This window comes from Lepidochelys olivacea (assembly GCF_965140295.1).
Source record: "Lepidochelys olivacea isolate rLepOli2 genome assembly, chromosome: 10".
In the NCBI taxonomy this organism is placed as follows: domain Eukaryota; kingdom Metazoa; phylum Chordata; order Testudines; family Cheloniidae; genus Lepidochelys; species Lepidochelys olivacea.
In genome coordinates, this window is record NC_140420.1 from 18,954,868 (window position 1) to 18,978,012 (window position 23,145).

The 23,145-nt window shown below is 39.4% G+C and overlaps 1 protein-coding gene across 1 annotated transcript in view; it reads right to left on the reverse strand.

The window, feature by feature from the left end:
- The window catches only part of XYLT1 (xylosyltransferase 1), a 309,577-nt gene that overhangs the window by 25,910 nt on the left and 260,522 nt on the right, over positions 1-23,145 (reverse strand). The window contains exons 7-9 of the mRNA XM_084642091.1: positions 12,193-12,409; positions 9,708-9,884; positions 3,224-3,486 (exon numbers count right to left, since the gene is read on the reverse strand). Of these exons, the coding sequence (XP_084498217.1) occupies positions 3,224-3,486; positions 9,708-9,884; positions 12,193-12,409 (657 nt within the window). The remainder of the gene's footprint in view (positions 1-3,223; positions 3,487-9,707; positions 9,885-12,192; positions 12,410-23,145) is intronic.

Sequence of the window (23,145 nt, forward strand, 5' to 3'; positions counted from 1 at the left end):
CCTGGTTTGCTGTACAGTAACTGGCTATGTCAATATGCCCGTAGAAAGACTAACCAGGAGATTTAGTAGCTTTTCATTAAGCTCTTGAAATAAAAGACACCATGGCCATAGATTTAAATGACAAACTTATGGCTCATTGGTTCTTTCATCCAGAAAAAGATTTTCTTAACAATATAGAAAAAGGTATAATTTATGGCTTTGGCATCAGTATCACTTGGTATTTTTAAAATCCTGTAATTAACTGTTAGTCTACTGTAAGTACTCAGAAACAGATATGTGACAGACCCATTGAAAGCCTGCTGGTGTCACATCTACCCACAAAAACTAGACTCCCCACAATATAATACCACAGGGAGCTAGCAATGAAGACGGCCAGCCAGGAACAATGCTGCATTATAAGAAACCAGTACCACCAAGGCTGAAATATCTAGAGCATGAGAAATAAACATAGGAAGACAGAATACAAACAAGGCTGACACTGATGGACTCTGCTAAAACACAGCAAACAGATCACTGCAGCCAGTACAGGCAACAAACTAACTTCTGTTCTGAATACTAAGGCCTCCTGTTTTATGTATATGTTGCAGCAAATATTTACAGTATCCATGAAACAGTCTGAGTAAATTGTCTCATGTCAGCAGTTGGCAAAAATGTCTAGAGGTGAAAAGAAATAAATTAAGTCCCAGCACCCTCTAATATGGCTTGCACTGAATATGTCGACATGTAATATCATCTAGTTCAAGAACAGTCTGCCGGGGGTGCATCTTTTTGAGGCAGTGGTCTACTCCTCTTTAGGTGAAGTCTGGCAGACAATTTCTTTTATAGCAATCTTTTGGGCAGCAACAGTTTCTCACAGGCACTGGTTGCAGCGTGGGATTGACTCTGAATGTGATCTTGAGCTGTACAGCTTTCCTTGTGGTGCCTACAGCAGTGTGAAATAAACTGGGGTGGTGACTGCAATATCATTTGATGTCGCGTGGCTGCCAGCCCTACAGCAAAAGTGATACAGCCAAGGAACCCAACCCAAGTCTATTACCTCGAAGAAACCCAAACTTATGAAAGAGAAAGAGAGAGAGAGAGGCAGGAAAGAAAAGAAAACACAGACACACAGGGGAGGAGACGCCAAAAAGGGAAGAGTTGTGTTTTGTAAAGTAAGGGCTAGCCATTCCTATAAAATGTAAATTGGATGGTATGTTAAACTGTACTTGTTGCTACATAATCAGATATTAACAACCTGCTTTGAATGTTTCTAGAGGTTTAGCCCAAGTATCCAAGTGCAGTTTCAATTGGATACGACAGTCCTCACTTCCTGCCCTGAACTGTTTCATAGTTTTGCTGTGCAGGGTTAAACAGCTATATTTCACCCCAGAGGTGGTTGCATTTCAATGGTGGATGAAGGTATTGTCTCATATACAGTCTATCAGTTTAAGCTTGAAAAGCACTTTGTGATCCTTTGAGATGAAAGGCTCGATATAAATGCAGTAAGATTATTAATATAAATAATCATCACAATGTTGGCAAAAGGAATAAGAACATAAAGTAATTGTAATATGATTTTTTTTTATCAGTTACATGTAGCTCTCATCTCCTGTCCTGGTTAAATTGCTACAAGCCAAGTGACTTTGGCATTCACCAGATCTGCCTCTATTTCAAATCAGGGATGGTATGCTACGAGTTATTATTTATATCTAGTTGTTGTTGATCTTTTTATTGCTTTGTAGCAAGAGCCTTTAGTGGTAGGGCTGTAATAGACATCTAGATCAGTGGTTCTCAAAGCTGGTCCACCGCTTGTTCAGGGAAAGCCCCTGGTGGGCTGGACCGGTTTGTTTACCTGCCGCGGTTCGCCGCTCCAGGCCAATGGGGGCTGTGGGAAGCGGTGCGGGCCAAGGGACATGCTGGCTGCCCTTCCCACAGCCCCCACTGGCCGGGAGCTGCGGCATGTAAACAAACTGGTCCGGCCCACCAGGGGCTTTCCCTGAACAAGCGGCAGACCAGCTTTGACAACCACTGATCTAGATCCCATATTGCCAGAGCTTCTCAAGTGGGACAGTACTCAGCACTTTGGTGACTGACTAAGAACACCACAGAGAATTAGGTTCCTACTCAAGAACACATGAGAGACCAACTCCATTTCTCAAACTGCAAGGAATGGCTTTAGCACTTGCAGAGCTAGATTAAGTGAATTTTCTGTTAGGGTAAAAACTAGAAGTGTACATGAGTCCCGATAAACAATGTATAAGTAATTACATTTTAGAACAGAAAGGGAACCATACAATATAAGGGAAGACTTTAAAAGATGCAATATCCTTGGGTTGAAAATAAAGAGCTTTAACATGTGAGTGCAGGCAATAAACACCTACCACAGGACTTAGCTTTGCTTTGAAATGAATGAAAGTAAGTCTGTTTAACTATAAGCATTTTTTAAAATGGATTTTTCTTCACTTGATTTATAGCTGGAAACCTTTAATAAAAGTGTGTCTTTAACATCTTTAATTTTTTTAAAAAAATTATTACTTTATTCATATTAATGGAATAATTGCCTGTTGCTTTTGAAAACATCACTGGCTGCATTTTCAGCACAAGGCTACTGCAACTGTTCAAGAAAACTTAACTTGTGTGATTACTTCTTGTGAACACCACACATGAAAATCTGCTCATAAAGGGGCAAGCAGGAAAGATCATTAACCCTCATTTTTGAGGGACTGAAATCCTGTCTTCTGCTTCCTGGCAAGTACAAATGTCAGCATGACCTCTACTGAAATGAGACTAAGAATCTAGGAGCTGTGAATGTAAACAGATACTCACTAAATTAATAAATAAAACCCACTACCCAAATGGAACCTGTCACTACTGACTAGGCCTAAGAAGTGCTCTTTAAAAGTCTATCAAATAAATCATATACATAATGTCAACCCTGGACAACTGATATATAACAGTAAGTATAAACACCTTTGAAAATATGCACAGTTTATCAAAACCAGAACTGACAAGCCCTATACGTACGTCAGCCTATACAACAAAATGGGTGAAATGCCCTGCGTGGGTGAATTGTTCACTCCATTCTAATCCAGCACAGCCACTCTGTACTGTACATCACACCCCAATATTCAGATCTGATACAAAGCTCACTGAAGTCAGTGGGGATCCTCACTGGTCTTTGGATCAGGCCCTGTACCTCTAAGACTCCTGCTTTCACAGGAAAAAAGAAAAGTTTAAAACTAACCGGCAGCTGTTGTCTCCATCAGTGTGCAATGACGTCTCAGCTCTCCTTAGGCCCAAGCGGGAAAATGAGTGATACATGGTCAGAATGACATCACTGAGGCTATGGATGCCATCGGGCTCATCATATATATTCTCCCAATACGACCTGAGGCCTGGCGTGCCAGATGGGTAGTTACCATACAAATAATAGTCCAACTGACCAATGATTTCTTGATTCACCACGGCTTCAAATTTGCGGGCAAAGAATGTTGGCCTGGCGGTTTGCTGTGTTGATACAAAAGAAAAAATACCTTAGAGTTAGTTCCCGTTTCCAGTACAAACCTCTCGTTCTAAGCAATAGGCTGGAGTTAAGGATGTAAGCAGCATTTACCCATGGCCACAGACGAGTTAAGCAGTAATGCCGGAGATGGAGTAAGTATTATATAAAAAGCTGTGCTTTCCTCCAACTATAGTGCAGAAGATCCCTATGCTAGTGCACAAAAGGAGAAACTTCTTGCCCCATCTTTGAGCCTTCTGTTTACCTGTCCAGGGCCAGACAGAATTTTATTCTAAATATTTGGTTTTACAGCACAGAAGTACACTTTAAAGAATCTATAGAAGACATGATTCCTGTCCTGAAGAGCTCATAATCTAAATAAAGACAGGGCATGACAAACAGCAGGAAGAGAGAAGGATAAGAATTACAACAAGACTGTGGCCATTGCATAACAAAAGGATTTGAAGTCTATCAGGGGAAAGGGGTAGTGGTGTGGAAGACCTAAAAATCAAGAGTCTGATGCTTACTTGGGTTTAGGCTTTCCCTTTGCAGAGACTATTTAAATTTGTTTCCTCTAAGATAGGAGATAGCAGATAGATACAAAGTGTGAATACACTCTAGAGAGCGAAAACAGTGAAATAGAAATCTACCACCAATAATTATAAGAAATAGGTTTGTCAACTCCAAGATCTAGACAATGTGTTTCTTTTATACAGAGAAAGGTGAACATATTGGATATATCATTCCCTTAGGACCTGGTAGGTAACTTTGTTAAGTGAACCAAAATGTCATCTGTGAGATGCAGGCAAACAAGTATAGCAGTATTAGTGGGGTACAGAAAAGGAGCAGTGTGACCTGGTGAATAGCATCTCAGTTGCTAAACTGCTGTGTGACCTTGGGTAAGTCACATCACCTCTGTGTGCCTTTGTTTCTTCTCTCATTCTTTGTCTATCTTGTCTACTTAGACCATAAACTCTTGATGAGATAACTGTCCCTTTCCCGAAAGATATGTACAATGCCTAGCACCACGGTCTGATCATGGCTAGGGCCTTTACACAGTACTGCAATACAAACATTTAAATAATAATACTAATGCAGAAAAAAAAATGGGAGAGGAGACTATTTCCTTTTGCTTAAATCAGTCTTACAGTGGTCAGTCTCAGAGCAACAGACAATTCAGGCTGAGAATAACGTCTATCAGATCAGTGGTCAAAGATGGGCAAAGGATATCAGAGGGGTCATCTTGATTCAGTTGGGGAGTTCTACATTAAAAAAAAATCCTAAGGCGGTCAAAGCTAGTGACCCTTACCCATACGGACAAAGTATACTGTTCTCTCACAGGTACTCAGATATGAGCCAGGTATAGAGAAATGAAGAGTGGCGATGAATAGCTCACTGTTGCTTTGACCTATAAAAACAAGCTGTTGTGTCCAAAGATTTTGCATTTTTGAGTGATTCCTTCTTATCACAGTATGTGGGAAATTTTTCAACAGGATTGTAGGACTCACTGGGCCAGATTCATCCCTAGTGTAACTCCACTGACTTCCAGGATGAATTTGGCTATTATAATGACAATGCTAAAGACCAATTCGCTACCAGTTGTTTGCAAGACATAACTGGTATCATGAAGTTTTGCACTTGTCATTGAGGGTACCAGGGGAGTTATTTCACTCAGGAAGACCAGTATTATGCACAGTAATACAAATATATAGAAACTCTTTGTTTACAATCATTCCTTAGTTCTCTTTTGTTCAAACTCACCCCTGTGCACAGAGCTAGTATAATATCTATATGCCACTTTAAAATTCCATTTAAGCCCCCAAAATTAAGTGGGTCTTAAGTGGTGCATAGGCTTTACAGGAGAGGATTGCACCCTTTCAGAACAAGGTTCTTTGCCATCAGAAATAAGCGGGCAATGACCAGCAAGGATGCAGTATGATATTAGTCTAAAGAAAAAGCTCCATAATGGTTTCCAGACCAAGATAATATGTTTCAAGTGCACTTACTGAAAGGCTTTCTATCAGCATCACACTAAAGTTTAGTAGAGCATACACAGAAAGTTTAGGGAACATGTTACCATTGCACGAAACCCTAAATGAACAGGATTACTGCAGCCTTCACAGCATTCCATCTATATTTTATTCTCAACATATTGTCATTATAAACAATCTTCTCTTCCTGAATTTCATCACATTTAACTGAGAGGAATATGCTAAATCAGTTTAGGGGATTAAAATGCAAGCAAGTTAGAGTCAATGCTTGTTATTAATATATGGTATCTGAAAGCTAATCAAATTAAAGGAAAAACAGAAAGTTTAAGGGAAAAAATCATGGATTGCTCTTTAATCTTTCTTGTAACAGAAGAGGCTATTTCCAGGATCTCTTTGGATTTTAGAGTACTGTGCATGGATGGCTAGTCAGTTAGCTTGAAATCATTTTAGAAGATGATGGAAGAATTTACTTTGGAAAATTACAACTCCTTTATAACACTATAAGTTCAATGTTCCTCAACATAGCTCTTGCTTTTTTGGTTCTCATTCTGTTTAATCCTGTCCTTTTGTATCTCATTCGGGAGAAGACAGAGTGAGGCCAGGTCTACACAAGCAGCCTTTTGCCAGTATAGCTATACTAGTGTACTGTAACTGGCAGAGGGCTAGTAGTGTGGACAAACGTTTATGCAAGCAAAACTGCACTTTTGCTGGTATAGTTCACTGTAGGACCCCCCCCCCCCCAAGCAAAATAACCCGTACTGGGAAAAGCACAGGTTTTCCATCACTTGCCTCAGCTAATTAATTAAATGTCCCAAGTGGGTTTAAACATTTTGGAATGTGAAGTAATAAGCTAGTACTGCCCATACAGGGCAGGTCAGTGGGGCAAAGAGGTATGGTGATTAGTGGTCACAAAGATAAAGTCTACACGAAAGAGACGGGTCTGCGGAAAAGGCGGGGGAGGGGGAGGGGGAGGAGGAGGAGGAGGGGTGGAGAGAGAGAGATGGGCTTGCAAAAGAGAGCAGGAGATGTCTGGAAGCTACAGATTTATATCCCATTGCTGTTATCTTCTTCCACAAATGGGGAAAGAGTTTTGTGCTGTGACAGGATATAGTTAATACTGGTTGCATTCAGAAACATGTTCTGGCCATTATATGATGTTCCACAACCGAATAAGGTTCGGATACTCAGCCCCCCACCCCAGCATAGGGCTGTGATGGATGGATAAAAAGGAAGATGTGGGAGGGGGACTGGCAGAAGAACTATGCCCTTTGTCTAATGAGGGTTGCCCAGCAGTCCATGGGGAAGCTGCTGTAAGTTAGAGCAGCTCCTGGGACTCACCAAGCTTACTGCAGGTGCTTGACAAGCCCCCAAAGCAGGCAGAATCCTGGAGGCCCATAAATGCCTTAAAGCCACTCTTCCTGAGAAGAACAGTACAAATCTAGCTCACTAGATCAACACAAAGAAGATAGAGTGTTATAGAGAGATTATAAATAGTGGTTTCCTTCAGGATGATTCATCCTCCCTGGTCAATAAGTGAGAGGAACCAAAGATACATAACCAATGTTTACTGATTCCTTTCCTGAAGTCTCTACCCTCTGTATTTCCAAAGACAATGGCTTCTGCACTAGCAAGTGTTCATTTGAGGGGTTTCTTTTTTTATTAGAGAGTATGACTGCTGCCCAGCTGCACTGGCTTTCCTGGAATGGGCTGTTGCAAAGTCCTGAAAAAAAAACAGCCATTCCCCACAGAGTGGGAGAACTCTCCTCTCTCCCCTGCCAGAGAACCCTATTGTTCGATTGCAGTGGTGAGGGAACGAGAAGGCCTGGATGCGGAGAACATTAAGTTCTTGTTATCCACGTCTGCCCAATTGGCAGGAAACAAGGACAACATTAGAAAAATCAATCGTATCCGTCACAAAGTGCAGTAAGGGTGCCACACCCAGCCAGAGAGGGTGTAAAGGGAACCTCCGTGGGAGAACATAAGACAATGTGCTGTTGGGAGTCTGTTTCTCTTTTCTGCGTTTCTTCCTTCTTTAAACATGTGCCTTTAATTTTTTTCTTCAGTGAATCAACCCAGATAATGAACTCTTTGAGGAGCTTTACAAACATATTTCTTGTGTGGCAAATTAAGCTAGTTTATATATATATGAATGCACACACACACATATATAGCCTGATTATCCACTTCACTGACACTTCTGTAAATCAGGATTAATTTCATCCAAATCAGTGGATGCTCCCCAGGTATAAAACTGCTGTGAGTGAAAACAGAACATGGCCCATTATATATAATTAGGTCACTAGGTACAGATAAAAGTTAGAGAGGGATGGGTGAGGAGTGATTTTGCCATGTTAACTTATATGGAGACCAATTAAGCACAATGCAGTACAGTCAATCTGTACAAAGCAGTTGTGAAGAGCACTGGGGACAGAAGCTGAAATTTCCCTTCTCTCGCACCAGTTCCCATACTGAGAGCCAGTTCCATCTCTCCTTCATGTGATGACTCACCATGTGCTGAGGAGATGGAGCAAACTTTTCATGATGAGCAGTCAGCATGAGACCTGGAGCCCCTGCAGCACTCGAACAATTTATAAGAGGTCAAGTAGCGAGCAAAGAATATGCAGATGCAGAAGTGCAGAAGCCCAGAAGAGGAGCAAGAACAGAATTTTAAACAGTGTCAGCTGAACATAGCTTCTCTTAGGTTATACATTTCACAAGTCCTGGTAGGGCTTTGAGAAGGACAGGAAGATTGGCTATCAAAGGGCTGAAAAACAATCATTTAGCTGTATAGTTTATATGTATAGATTTGCTGTTTCAAAATGTTAACAGGGTTCTGGGAAAGGTGCCATCTATGGCAGAGGCTCTTACTTTTTGATCAGTCTCTTTTAAATTTCCTGCTTTGTACTATACAGAATCTTGGATGTATTAGTAGTTATACACTTCTTAATTTTACTTAGTTAGCTTTTAAACTGGCTTTATTTTATCTTGTTCAGGTTTTGTGTGCCAGCTTTGGGGAGTGGCAGAGTTCAAAGGTGCTACAGATCTTATCATAAGGAATTATTTTTCACTCTATGACTGTTCAGATCATGTGCTCGCCCCTCTGATATTCCCTCCCTCTGTAGCACACTTTATATTCCTTTGGAAATTGAGTCATATTTTTGGTGAAATGTGTGTATTTCAGGGACTTTCTCATCAGGTATTTGTCAGAAGTCACCTTTTCCGCTTATTTCAACTTGTGATTTCTGAGCTTTTACTGCACAGTTTGCCTGATTATTCCCTGAAATGTGGCTAACGCATGTTTTCGTAGCTTGGAGATGGGTCAGACGCTGCTGATTCTCTCTAGTTTATAAAGGCTTTTTACTTATTCTTCGCTGGACTCTTTACTGGATCAGAGTTTGGGATGCCTGGGTGTGTCAGAGAAGCTCTTTTAGGGTAAATGTCTTGTTTAGCATTTTTGAGAGTGCCTCTGTCACTGACATTAGCCATGCTTGGTATATAGTATATTTCAACAGAAATAAGGTCTCTGGTTTGGACTGGCTGTCATTTATGCTTCATGAGGTATTGCAACCTGCCCCACACAAAGCCTGAGTAAACAGGCTTTGCGCAGGGAAACTTGCAGGGATTGGGCAATGGAACTGCAGATCCAGTAACTTGGTCCGTAGTCCAAGAGCAGCTTCTCTCATGTGTGGTTCACTGCCCCCTTGCATTGGGAAATGCTTGAAAAGATACGAACTGTAACACCTTGCTTTATGCAACACACCGTTATTTATTGTTAGTACCAAGCACTCAGGCCTATTACAGTCCAGAGCCCAATCCCACCCACTGCCCATCCAATGTTGCTCTCGTACACGTCCCTAAATAGTGTAGCATAAGGGGGAAATCAAATGTCTTAAGGTTCCTATACTGCAGTTTTGCCAACTCCAAGTGTCAAAAACCATTAAGTCAGACCCCAAAAATCATAAGATTGCCTTGCAAATCATGACTTTAAAAATTATAATTACAAATGTTGGAGTCCTTTAATTTGCCTTTTGAGCCTTCAGGGTTCACTCGGGTCACATTTTCAAGCTTTTCCCCTTCAAACATGAGGGTCAGAATCTTCCTTTTTAAAAAGTGAAAACAGATTCTTACGTCATTACCTGAATCCATAGCTATGAAATTAGACTGCTTCCCAACATCAAAGAGATAGAGAGGTGAAAAACCAGCCCCCCTGACACATGGCAAACAGAGACTTGACTTACCTGAAATCTGTGGAAGTCTGCTGGTTTGAAATCATTAGGAGAGCAGCCACACCAATCAACAATGTGCTTGTACTGACATTTGCAGCCCAGTTTACGGTTCCAGTTAGTGATGCGCAAATTGTTGTCCACCATGGAGTCACAGTGAGGGCTATTTTCCAGGACAGTATGAAAGAAGGACTGCAAGAAAATAACAGTTCAGTACATTCAGCTCCTCAGACTTCGGTTTTCATCTTCACTTTCAGCTCAGAAAACCAGCCTACAGTCCTGAACCTTGACCAACCTGGACTATCCGATCTAGAAGTAAGAGAGTTACCTTCCCTTGTAGCTTTGCCTTGGTCCCTTCCCTATAGGATAGAGAGCATAGCACAGTGCAGACACAGCCAAACAATAATAAAGTCTGGGGCAAAGCCATGCTACAAAAGGCTGATTGGCCGCAGGCATTCTAGCTCTTTAGACCTCTGGAATAACTGGCTTTGTGATCCTGAGACTGAAAGGCACCATTCTCATTACTGTGCTGTATTTATTTCAGCTGTCCGAGAAATTCCTGCTCCAAGGGATCCCCATTATTTTGTCTTCGAAGTTACTCTGTGGTCTACTACGCTCAGAACTGTTTTCCTTGGAGACACGTTGATGATAAATTTCAAAGCGTTTTCTATAACAACTCTCAGCCTGTCTCTTCCACCATCGTTACTGATGGAAAAATAAACAGCCTCATAATCAATTCTTCTGTTCGTCTGTCTACCTCAGAGACCAAGGATTACTTATAATGTGCTGCTAGCTGAGTGACCTCATACAGAAAAATAACACTAACCCCAGCTACCAGAAAGACATTCTGTCTCCTGCAATTACTTCTGAAACTGTAAGTCTTTATTTGCTGACTCAAGGCAGCAAGGAATTCCTATTGGGTTCTCCTAATTATCTCATCATAATTTAAGCTATTACATAAATCCTGTGTAATGGGGACCGATGTAGCAGGTTAACAGGTCAGGAAAGGCAGAATGATTTTTAGAAGTTACTTATGGACCTAGCATAAGAAAACCTTGTGGAGGGCAGCAGTGCAACATGATCAAATTTAGCTCTGCGAAAGATGATTTTTAGGAGCAGTGTCTTGTCTTTAAAAACTGCTATAGCATGATCTATAAATAAATGGCATAGCATTAGCATGGCTGACCCCCAAATAATCCCCCTACCCTTTTTTAATGTTAAATGACAGCCCAGTGAATATGGATTTTACGCTTGAATTGTCTGGTTAAACCCATAAAGGCATACATTCCCAGTCAAGCGAGGAAAAAAAAAACCCTACTACCCAATTTCTCATTGCCCTGTGTCCTTTCATAATGATACAGAAATTCTCTGCAAGATAATGGATGAAAAGGTTATCAGAGTTGAGAGAAGAAGTGAATTTTAGAAGAAATAGGATTAAAGGGAGATTATTTAACGTGTGTGAAATAATAAACCCCATCAAATTATGAGAACCACTGTGCTCAACTGAATGACAAAAGGTCTCTATTTGCAAGATTGGTCTCATCAATCCACCAAAGACTCAGGTGCCACTACCGAGAAAGGCTGATATCATTAAAAGACAGTCATTAAGTTAGCCTTCCTCACAGATATTCAGGAACACATACAGCGCGTTAATACCTTGGAGAAAGAGTCTGACAACCCATGGGAGCAATGAATCTAAATCACACTTTTGGATCACATTCAGAATGGAACATCTACTTTTGTTTGTTTATTTCATCCATCCTGGGAGATCCCACAGCTGAATGATTATGGAGGTGATGCTCTCAAATACATTTAGAGATACAAGAGGGATCAGTGCAAAAACTCCCCAGAAATTCTGTGAATCGGTCCTAAATATTGATAATCTATGAAGGAAATCAATTATTCTTTCTGGTGAAAGAACAACCTGTGAAAATGTCAGACTGTGTACACTATTTGAAGATAACGCACACCCTTCCTGACAAACTGCTACATGTTAGACTGAAACAAATTCTAGTCTGCACTCCCTTCTGCATCACTTAGAGCTGGAGTGATTTCTGAGTGATCTAGATTATTGGTGACTGTGCCTTCCAGCTGAGTTTTGAATTGAACAATAAATCTTTGTTTGCAGACCTTTCATTTTAACGTACTTATTTTTATTTTTAAATAAAAGGGATGGATGCAATGAGGAAAGCTACTTACCGATATGGGTCTCCATCCCTATTAGTTTTTATAAGTCTTTATAGAAGGACATTTGTAAGGAAAGGAAAATTGAAGTTTTGGTTATTCTGTAATAGTTTAACTGGTTCAAAATGTAAATAACCAACCAAAGAAAAAAAAGTAGTTGAAATATTAAAAGGCTTAATCATCGTAAAATTACTTTCCGTTAAGCATACATGGGGCCCAATCCAAAGCCCACTGAAATCAACACAGAGAATCCCAATGACTTCAGTGATCTTTGCATCAGGCCTTTGAAGAGTGAGGCTTCTGTAAATCCACACACCTCAGCGGGAAGCAAAGTATACGAATAGAACCTCTTCATCTTTGTCACCAGATCATCACTGGAAAAGATGACATACTCCACAAAGTTCCTGTTCAATAGGAACCAGTCTGACCCTCCATCCAGAGTTATTCCTTCTGGGATTTTCCGGTCTCCAAGGCGCCACATGTGTGTATCACATTCTAGGAAAAGCCTGTCCAGACCTTGTTTTCTAATAAACCTAGGAAAAAGAAAAGGGAGCCATGAAAAGTTAATTGGTGTTTTCTTAACATCACTAGCACTCAAAATAAAGAAGCTACTATAGACAAATGAAATAAATGGTTATGGTTTATATGAGTGTTCCGTTTATAAATTATTTATAAAAGATTAATAAATACTTTAATAAATAATGAATCAGTTGTTATACATTGTTAGAGTCCAAAGGTCAATCAATTGCTTATAAACACGTATACGCTTTCTGCTGATGTCCTTATAAATATCCACTACACATGGGCCGCATGTCTGTAATATGTTTATAACATTCATTAACCCGTTACAAACAGAACTGCAATATAAAAAAATCACTGAGAAAATCTCGGTATTTATATTTATATTTAATTGATTTCTGCTTTTAAAGAAGTCAAATAATTGCTTTTGAAAGATAACTAATAACTTTTCAGAAAATGGAAATTATTTTCTTGCTGAATTATTGTTCCACATACATTTCTATCAAAGGCACATAAAATCAGAAGTAAAATTTTATTACTTTTTGTTATAGAACAAGTATGTTTCCCACCCTCACTTTCAAGTCTAGAGTAAATAACACTGGGCATCTTTTTCGTTTGTTGCTGACCCACAGACAAAAGAAGCAATGACAGAATTGAAATGTTATGGACACTGATTATTTGAGTCCAATACAGCAAGAGAAATAGACTTGGAAAATCAAGGTATGTTTGAAAGCAGGATGGGTTGCACGCTCACAGGTGGCTTTGTGACTGCCTGATGTAGGTTTCTATTTGTTTTACCATTTTCAGAGTTACTTCCCAGAAAGTGATACCATCTAGAAAGCAGAATAATGAGAAACATAAATTAGCTGATCCAGTAATGTAATGTCAGGAAGGATCTTGCCTTCTAGTGATAATGCAGATCTCTACTTTCAGTTCTGAAGACTGCCTGTGTATTTTGAGAAGTAACAAATATTCGCCATCTGGCTCATCTATACTCAACAAATGTCCATCAGGTATTAGTCAGAGACCATAAAACCCATTGGATTTAGGAGCTGCAGGCGAACTTGAGTTGTGTTGCCAGTAGCAAAAGACCTGTGTTTTATTTGTCAAAAAAACCCCAAAACCTTGGTTTTGTAGAACACTGTAATTATCTATTACTTTTTACAAAGAAACATTTAAAAGATAGAACATTTGCGACCGTATTCAGAAACAGAAAAAAAAAATGGTAAAGGAAGCCAGCATTTGTGTGGTGCTGTCTGATGGCAGTCCCAATGGTTACACGGGAAAGCCAGTTCACTACATTTTGGAAACCAAGAAAGACCAAGACGTGGAACAAAATGCTATTTCAGGTCAGGAGTGAGGTGTGCTGAAAGAGCTGACTGTTGTGATGCTGCACAGAAGTGACTCTACTAGTATTTTTTATGAGTAAAATTTTTTCTCTGGTTTTTTTCATTAAGACACAAAGAAAACATTTCTGTACCCCGTCCCCCTCACAGATACACAACCCCAAGGAAAAAAAGAATCAACAGTCAAAACAAAAATCTTTGTGAACTACCAGATCTCCTAGAACCTTGATATTTTGCCCATTAGCAAGCTAACTCCTTGATTAGGGCTTCCTTCTAGAATTAATGAAGGAACCAAGACAGAATTATAACTTGACTGTTTCTTGTATCTAATGACAAAATGCTTGGTAAAAGGAGTCTAAATCCCACTAATTTTGGAGTCTAGTATCTACCTTTCCAGTCCTGGAACTTAGAAAAGAAAAGCTACACTGTTAACGTAAAGTGAAATTTACGTGAACTTTCAGACAAGAGTTGAGAATTTTTTCTTTCCATTAACAAGTTTCTAATTTCATGTTCCATTATGAGGGATAATGGAAAAAGTCTTGCAATTTTAATGCAGTCCTCTGGAAAGTAATCTTCAAATTCAATATTTATGCAGTTATCTGCAAATCAAATATTAACGTGTCTGAAAGTTTGGTCATTTACTTACTTTTCTCAAAAAGAAGCAGCTGGAAATGACCATTCAGATTAACTATTTTAACCAAATAGTGGGATGTTATTGATCATATTTAAGAGGGAAGTAGAGTCCTTTCCTATTAGTTTCTCTCAATTGCTGTCTGCATGAACTTCTTGAATTTTGTCCTATTGTTACTAAAAAGAAGCTTCCTTAGTTGTGAACAGCACCCCTCCACACTTCCCTCAAAATAAACAGATAATAAATAAATAGAATTGCAAGCACTAAAATTACATTAATATTAGATGGGTCTGCCCTCTGCCCAGAAGCAAAACCCGGCCAAAGCTGGCTCTGAAAGAATATGTCCAGTTTAATGGCTGGAATGTCTCAGTGAATCTGGCCTTACAGCTTTATTTATAACACAATGTTTTCCCAAATAATCAACTCTCTCTCTCTCTCTGTGACAGCATATACAGAGAATTATAAAATTGTTGGGAGCATGCAATATTTGCCTGGTAAACCCCAATCCTAAAATCCTACAGAACAAGACTATCAGAAGCAAACTGATTTTGACTGATACTACTCTATCGGGGAACTACGCTGGCAGGGGGAATGGCCTGGATTACCTAGTAGGACAATTCCTTTGCTAACTGCTGTCTGTGTGAGTAAACTTTACCTAAAATAATATAACAGCTTCAAAATAGCATGAGATACAATATTAAGACAAAAGAAGAAAATAATTTTCAGCAGGATGATTGCCTGTTTGGTGTATATACATTTATACTCCCTATTTTTTTACTTGACATATTTGACATTATAACTTATGGGTGCAACAACAATCTGCTAACAAGCTTCCATGGCAAATCCTCTCAGTTTGCTTGTGCTGCAATGATTTCCAGATCAGACAAAATCACAGGACACTTAAACTTGCCCACAAGGAGACGTAGCCAGCATTCAAACAAACTATGTGCAGAGAACAAGTCACGCAAATGCATGTATATATAAGGATGAAATTCTGACTGCACTGAATTCAATGGGAGCTGTCCCACTTATTTCAAAGAGGCCAAGATGTCACTCTTAGTCTTTAAATTTAAATGTCTATTTCTTTAGTCTTGTTTGGTTAAGCTCCTATAAATTGTAATACTGCACCAACCTCATCCCATGCTAAACTTCAGAAGGAGAGTGGTTAATGCACAGACAATAGTATATTTCCCATCTCCTTTGTCCTTCTTGGGGTTTTACACAATAGGAGAGCTACATGATAATTCCCAGATTAAAGAAAAAAATGGATTTAGCACCAAGATTTCTCTAACATTAGCCAAAGTGGACAACTTCAGCGGCTTTCCAGCATTTTGAACTGGAAGTAAGGGTGCCAAGACCCCTACACACAAAGGTCTCCAGAGCTCAGGTAATCACAAATTAACTTGCAACGGCGATGATGTATAGTTGTCAGAGTAGATAACAAACCACTTTCTTCAAGCATATTTCAGGGCTGGTGGAGTATAAGGGTTGGAACTTGATGGAATTGGGAACAATATCAGATGAAGATACTCACCCCATTCCTCCTGGTCCTCCTGGGGGTGGAGGCTGACAGCTCATGACCCCCCATTTAATAACTTTGTGACCCCCTGAGGGGTCACGACCCTCAGTTTGAGAACCCCTGGTCTTGACAGCTCAGGGGTACAATATATGTCTCACGACCCTGCTCTCACTTTGCAACATTTGAAAATATTTACAAATTCATTTCAGATAGGCTTATGGAATTATAAAATAAAAACCCTAAAGCTCACTGCAAATCTCTTTTCTCTTTGGTACTTTTTCATGCTTCCCTCCTGCCTCCAGCTCCTGTTGCTCTTCTGAAATCAAATGTAATACGTCTATTAATGCTCATATGATAAGAGAAAACCTTTCTGTCAGCTACTAAGACAAGCAAAACCACTTGCATTGATCCAAACCTCATTAGGGGTCTGACCCAAAGGGAAGACTGACAGACTTCAGTGGGTTTTGGAACAGATACTAACTCATCCCCAAATATAATAACCCAAAGTTATAGTTCTCAAATACATGCTGGGCCAACTTCTGCCCTCGTGTCAGAGTGCACTGAAAAACACATTGATTTCAGAGTTTGACCTATTTACACCAAGGCTACATTTGCCCTGCTAAATTTACATTTATAAAGACAGATATTCTACATTGAACATACACCATCAACCACAACTAAAAAGAATCCGCTTTAAATATATTTATTAAAGTGAACTACTCACACTAATTCCTATTCAGTTGTTTTATATTACATTTACTGATATTAAACATTATTTAACACAAGGAACTGCTCTATTAAATGTATATTTGGACTTTGAAGAAACACAGTCAATTTAAAAATCATAGTTTTGTCTGAAGTGTAATATTGTTGCAAGTGACACCTATACCTGAAAGAAATTAGAGAAGAAAATTATTTCCCCCTATTTTTCCCAGTCTTTTTACTTTGTGCATTTGACAGCACTTTGTGAAGAGAAAGTTTCACTGTTCTTCCATACTAGGCAGTTACTTTCCCTTGTTTGTGTGACTCATCATAGGGAGAGAAAAACAATTTTTAAAATAGGAAAATGTGATTGAAAAGACACAAAAATGGCCAAGGGACTCACAAACGGATGTAGTACTTGAAAGCACTTTTAACTCAATTTTTAAATAGCTCTTTTAAAGTGTTATCTGTTAACCAAAACTTCACTGTCATGTGAACAATTGTTCATGATTATTATAACACGCTTTCCATGTACTATTTTATATATGAAGATATTCAATTGAAAGTCAAGGCCAGTGTTTGACTGATTTTGTAATTCACAAAAAGTTTATATTTTATTCTCAATTATTTTTATTCCTATCTCTACAGCAGAAAGATGCATATTCCTGACAGTTTTTGCAATATATTAAATAAAGAAAGTTCCTATTTTACGTATTTTCAAAGTCTATGAACAAAGCTTTTCTGCTGACATAGGAAGTTGTCAGATATTAAAACTTGACCAGTAGGTTTTATCACAAAAAGGTCCTTGGCTCAGAGAGATATGTTTTTTAAGCTGAGAGCCAGTTTCCTTTTCGAAAATATTTCCTGTTTCTGGCTTCTTGCCTAAAAGGCTTGCTGCTGAGACTTCACAGTTATTCAGATGTGTTGCACACCTACTGACCCCTTGTTACCATTATTTACTACATGACACTAACCACTGTGAACAAAAATTTAAAGATGCATTGGAGAAACAACTCATCACAAGCAAAAAGCCAGTGTCAAACCTGTAGTGCTAGGAGCTAAGATAATACCACAAAAAAGTATTTGTGAACATCTGTTTGAACAAAACCACATATCTGCTTTGACTATATCCACAGCCCGCTATTTACTTTTGACAAACACCTGTAGATGCCAACTAATTTTGGTGAGAAAGTGGGGCAAATATTTGTATGATCAGGTATACGCATGAGTCTGTCCGCCAGAAATATTTATGCAGCCATCTTGAAAACTCTTGGTGGGAATTGTCCAGTGAGGAAGCAAAAATAATACCTTGTTGTGTAGCTCACCAATTGCAGAGCACGCATAGCAAATTGCAAATACTCACGCAACTAGTACAGCAAAGAGTTTGCGAGAAATCTCTAGGTTGAAATATATCTGAATAAACCACTCATTGAGTAATCTAGTACAATATGCAAGTGTATAAAAATCTAAATATGTGCAGAAAGAGAGGCTACACACACTGAATACCAAGTGAAAAGCTGGCTCTCTTGAAGTCAATGGCAACACTCCCATGGTCTTCAATGGGGCTGCGATTTCATCCATTGTTTCCTACAAATAGTGCAGCTCTAACATGGATTATATGTATTTTGAAAATCTGAAATTGCCAATAATTCATTCAATTTTAGTTTCCTCTTTGTGCCAAATGATGTCAAATAAAAGGAGGAGTTATTTCCCTCTATAGTACCTTGGGTTCTTTGAGATGTTTTGTCCCTACGGGTGCTCCACACAAGACGGGCGCATGCCTGTGCACTCCCAAACGGAGACTGTAAAGCAGTGTCTGCAGGCCCATGCCTGCCCAGAGCAGCTCTCCGTGCTCCCAGACAAGGGCACATAGGGAGGCATGGACCTGCCACCACTCAGTTCCTGATCAGCTGCAAAGCCAGAGACTCTGCAGCAGATGGATAGGAGGGAGGGAGGTGGAGCACTCGTAGGGGCAAAACTGGAAGAACTCAAGTTACTGTATAGGTAAGTAACCTCTCCTTCTTTGGTTTTACGTCCCTATGGATGCTCCTGGATAGGAGACTCCCAAGCACTAACTCAATGTGGAGGTAGGTACAGAGGAGGCAAATCCAAGGCAGATCGGAGGACTAAGTCACCAAATGTCGTGTCAGCTCTGAAAGCAGGTGAGATAATGTAATGCTTTGCAAACGTATAGATAGAAAACCAAGTTGCAGGCCTGCAGATTACTGCTATATGAACATCTTTTGGAAAGGCTATAGATGTGGACTAAGCCCTAGTGGTGCATGCTGTTACTGTATGAGGAGGCTATATTTTTGCAGTCTCATAGCATTTTAAGATGAAACCCAAGACCCACTGTGACAGTCTTTGCATGGAAATGGGCTGCCTTTCACCCTTTCAGCAAAGGATACGAAGAGTTTGGGAGAGATACTGAAGGCCGTGGATCTGTTTAAATAGAGGTCAAGAGCCCTTCGGACATGTAGGTGTGTGTAGGCTAGATTCCTCTCTGGAGGCATGAAGCACTGGACAGAACATTGATGGATGGATTTCCTGATTAATGTGGTATTCTGAAAAAACCTTAGACAGGAAATGACGCTGGGGACATAATGTGACCATATCCCTGTAGAAGGTAGTGAACAATGAGTCTGCCATGAGCACACCGAATTCTGCCATTTATCTAGCTGAAGTGATAGCTTTATAAAGAATGAGGTCCTGAGGGAGAGATGGAGGAGAGAACAGGTAAGCCACTGCTTCAGTGGAGGTTTCTTTAAGGCACTGAGAATGAAATTAAGGTTGCATGCAGGAGCAGGGTTCTGTACAGGGGGAAACATTATGTAAACCCTTGATGAATCGGGTCATGGTAGATGGACAAAAACTGAGAAGCCCTCAGTGAGTGAGCGGAAGGCCATGAGAGCTGCCAGGTGTAATCTGACTGAGCTCATTGACAAACTCTGAAAAAGAAAAATTCACAGTAAGTGAGAATCGGTAGTAAGCTGTAGAACAGTTGACACCACTTCATCATCATAGAATCTCAGGGTTGGAAGGGACCTCAGGAGGTCATCTAGTCCAACCCCCTGCTCAAAGCAGGGCCAATCCCCAATTTTTGCCCTGGATCCCTAAGTGGCCCCCTCAAGTATTGAACTCACAACCCTGGGTTTAGCAGGCCAAGGCTCAAACCACTGAGTGCTCCATCTCAAGCTGCTGGCAACTGAGAAGGAACTGAGTGGCGGCAGGTCCGTAACTCTCTATATGTTCTTGTACAGGAGCCTGAGGAGCTGCTCTGAGCAGGCCCAGGCCCACGGACTCTGTTTTACAGTCTTCAGTCAAGAGTGCACAGGTGCGCGCATATTCTATGGTGGAGCACCCATAGGGACATATACTCGAAGAATCACACCTGCTTTCATATACACAATCTTGCAATACACTCCCCAAGATGCTTTTTTGTAGTATTGAAAGCCTTTAGACTTAACTTCCCCCCGCCCCTATTATTTCACAATAAATGGAGTACAAGGTAGAGAGGGGAACAGTGTCAAAAAGAAATAGCACCTACTTAAGTCTGTCAAGATTAGGCAGAGTTCCTCCTGGTATGATAGGCAACTGGGTGTGAAAAAAGTACAGAATTCAGAATACCCTGCTGTTTCAAAAGAACATGAAAAAACTCTGAGTACAGATAAAAAAAGATGGGGGAAAAACATCAAAATGTAACCCATTTTACACTGTGTTAAAACTGAAACATCTTGATGACAGTCCTTGCAAGGGCAAAATGAAATTATTTCTTATCTTGCTTTAATTCCTGTGGTCTGAAGGAGATATTACAAACACAGTACAATCCTAGCCATCTCAGTCCCTTGTGCTTTAATGACAATAGCACAAACATCAAACAAAATTATATAGCTGGTATAGAATTTATCTCTCCCATGAATTTTTGACAGTGAGATTGGGGATATTTCATATGCAAACTCAAAACTAAAAATAAGCGAACAAACAAAAACTGGTAGAATTGTGAATTGTAATAACACTTGGAAGACAAATACCAACATAGGAAAAAAAATCTCTTTTTAAAATTATTATTATTTATTATTTGTTTTCCAGTAGCTTCCTCAATGTGCTAGACCCCCATCTACATAGTCCATGCCATGAATAACTTTTAGGATGAAGTCTTGGCTTCACTGAAGTCAATTGGAACTTTGACATTGTTTTCAGTGGGGCCAGGATTTCACCCTTCAATTTTAAGAATACTGATCACGCATACACAAAAGGAGCCTGATAACTAGGGATGTAGCAATAAACACCTGTTGCCGCAATTCCTATTGATTTTTCATGTGCTGGGAATTTTTTCCCAGAAGAACATTTCATGTAGGTGAGCAACCAGTGTTTTATGCATGAGAAACATGTTGAAAATACTCTTTGAGATCCAATTCTTGGGATACTCTGTAAGAGTGAAAAAAAGCCCCAAAGCACTTTAAAATCTGCATATCGATTACACAGGGCCCTAACAAACACAGAATCTGCCAAATGGGTGCTGTAAACGCGGCTTAGCACTCCAAACTGCCACACGGATCCTGCCACTTTTACTTTTAGGCACCCCGCGGCACAGCTCCATCACCACAACTGCCCAGTGCCCAACACACACAGATTTCCCCCGCACCTACTGTGCCTATTGGAAATATCCAGCCCTGCACACCACCCAATGTTATTATACTACAGCTCTGATTTCTCAAAGGAATAAATTAGAAATGGATAATAACGGATAATAAGTTAGATAAATTGTATAAGAGAAAAGTGATTGGGTAATAGTTCAGAAAAATAGAATCTTAGAGAAGTAAGGGAACAATATATAGTGTTTGATGCTGTCAGGGCAGAGTTAGGGAATTAAGAAACATAAAAATATTTATGGAAAATATGTGAAAGGCTCATGGATTTATGTTTTAAATGAGATACAGTTAAAAGTTTCTCCAGTGAGAAAGTTTTTTTCAAAATATCAATATGTCTCCTTGACACCTCTTTTGGGTGGGGGGTGCACTGACAGGAAATTAATTATTTCTGCAATTAATAGACATTTAGAAAAACCTAATTTTGCTTTACCCGCTAATTTTGATGAGACTTTAAATACAAGTTTGAAGAAAACTTAGAACCAAACAAAATAAAAAAGCAAAGATAGCCTCCTCCTGAAAACATTCTACTCAAACTTGACAAAGAGGGTAATACCAACTGTGATGTTAATTATCATTTTGACACAGCTGCTATAATTGGATTAAGTAAAGGGAAAAATCAAACAATGATAAATATGCACGTTTAAAACAACACGAGAGAAAATGAAATCTGCTTTAATGATTAGAGATTAAATATTAATTATGTCCTGACATCAATCATAATAATGCATGGCATCCAAGTATGAAGCACTTTTCAAATTAAACAGGTTGGCACTGATAATTAAAAGAAAAGAAAACTAACAGATTTTTGGGAGTATTTTCTAACCACGTTTGCCATGGTTTATGCCATGGTTCATGCCAAATGGTTTCATGTTTATTGAGCAAACAGGTTTTGGGCAGACATTTGGTCCAGTGCTACAAAAGTCAGGACACCTAAGGTTTAGCTCATTTTCATTAATTAAAGGCAAAAACTGCAAGGTAATGCACAGTTTTTGATTTGTTTCTTCAAAGTACCAAACATATTCCCTACTCGAGAAAATAATATGATCCACATGACCCATCTCAATTAATGACATCTTTACTGTAATAAAATATCCACAGAGCTTAGAATACCCTGTAATGAATGTTATCGAGGGTTCACCAAGACACACCTTTAGTCCATTCCTTATAAGGGATCTGTACGGTTTTATTTGAATTTGTCCAACTGTACAGTAAAAGTCTTACTTTCTTTTTCCTGCCTCTTTTATACACTTAGAATTTGCCCAATATATTCACCCAATATATATATATATATATATATATATAACCTTAATTCTGCTCTCACATCCCATCCTTAAATATTGGCTAGGAGAAAGTCTTCTAAAGTCTCCTCCTTCTCCACCTTTTCTAATGATTTAGCTTGCACTATTTTTGAAAGATCTTATTTTCCATTTTCTTGCAATTAAACTTTCAAAGGCAAGAAGTTCTTGGAAGTTCTCACAGCTCCTCAACATTTTAGGGTTGCAGGTAAGGGAACAGAGCCTTCCCTCACTCAAAGAAAAGAATCCTCAGAGGCATGTTTTTAAACACTGGGAACTGCCAGAACTTTTTTTGTACAATGGCTTCTACCAGAGCTTGCACCGATGCAGCTGGACTAGTAGTAGCATGGATTCTTAAAATTCCCTTCTGTATACATGGCCTTAGAGGAACATTCCAAGTCTTTCTTGTCTTGTGGCCTTTTCTCCACCATTCTTCACTAATGAGATGTTTTCAAAAACACAACAGCAAAGGTTACAAGAATAAAAATGTAAGAACTCGCTCTCAATCTTAAAAAGCACACAATGTGAATGTTTAGCATTCTGTCCCCCAAAATAAACAACACTGAAAGGACAAAATCAGCTATTAATGAAGCGTATGTAGTGCA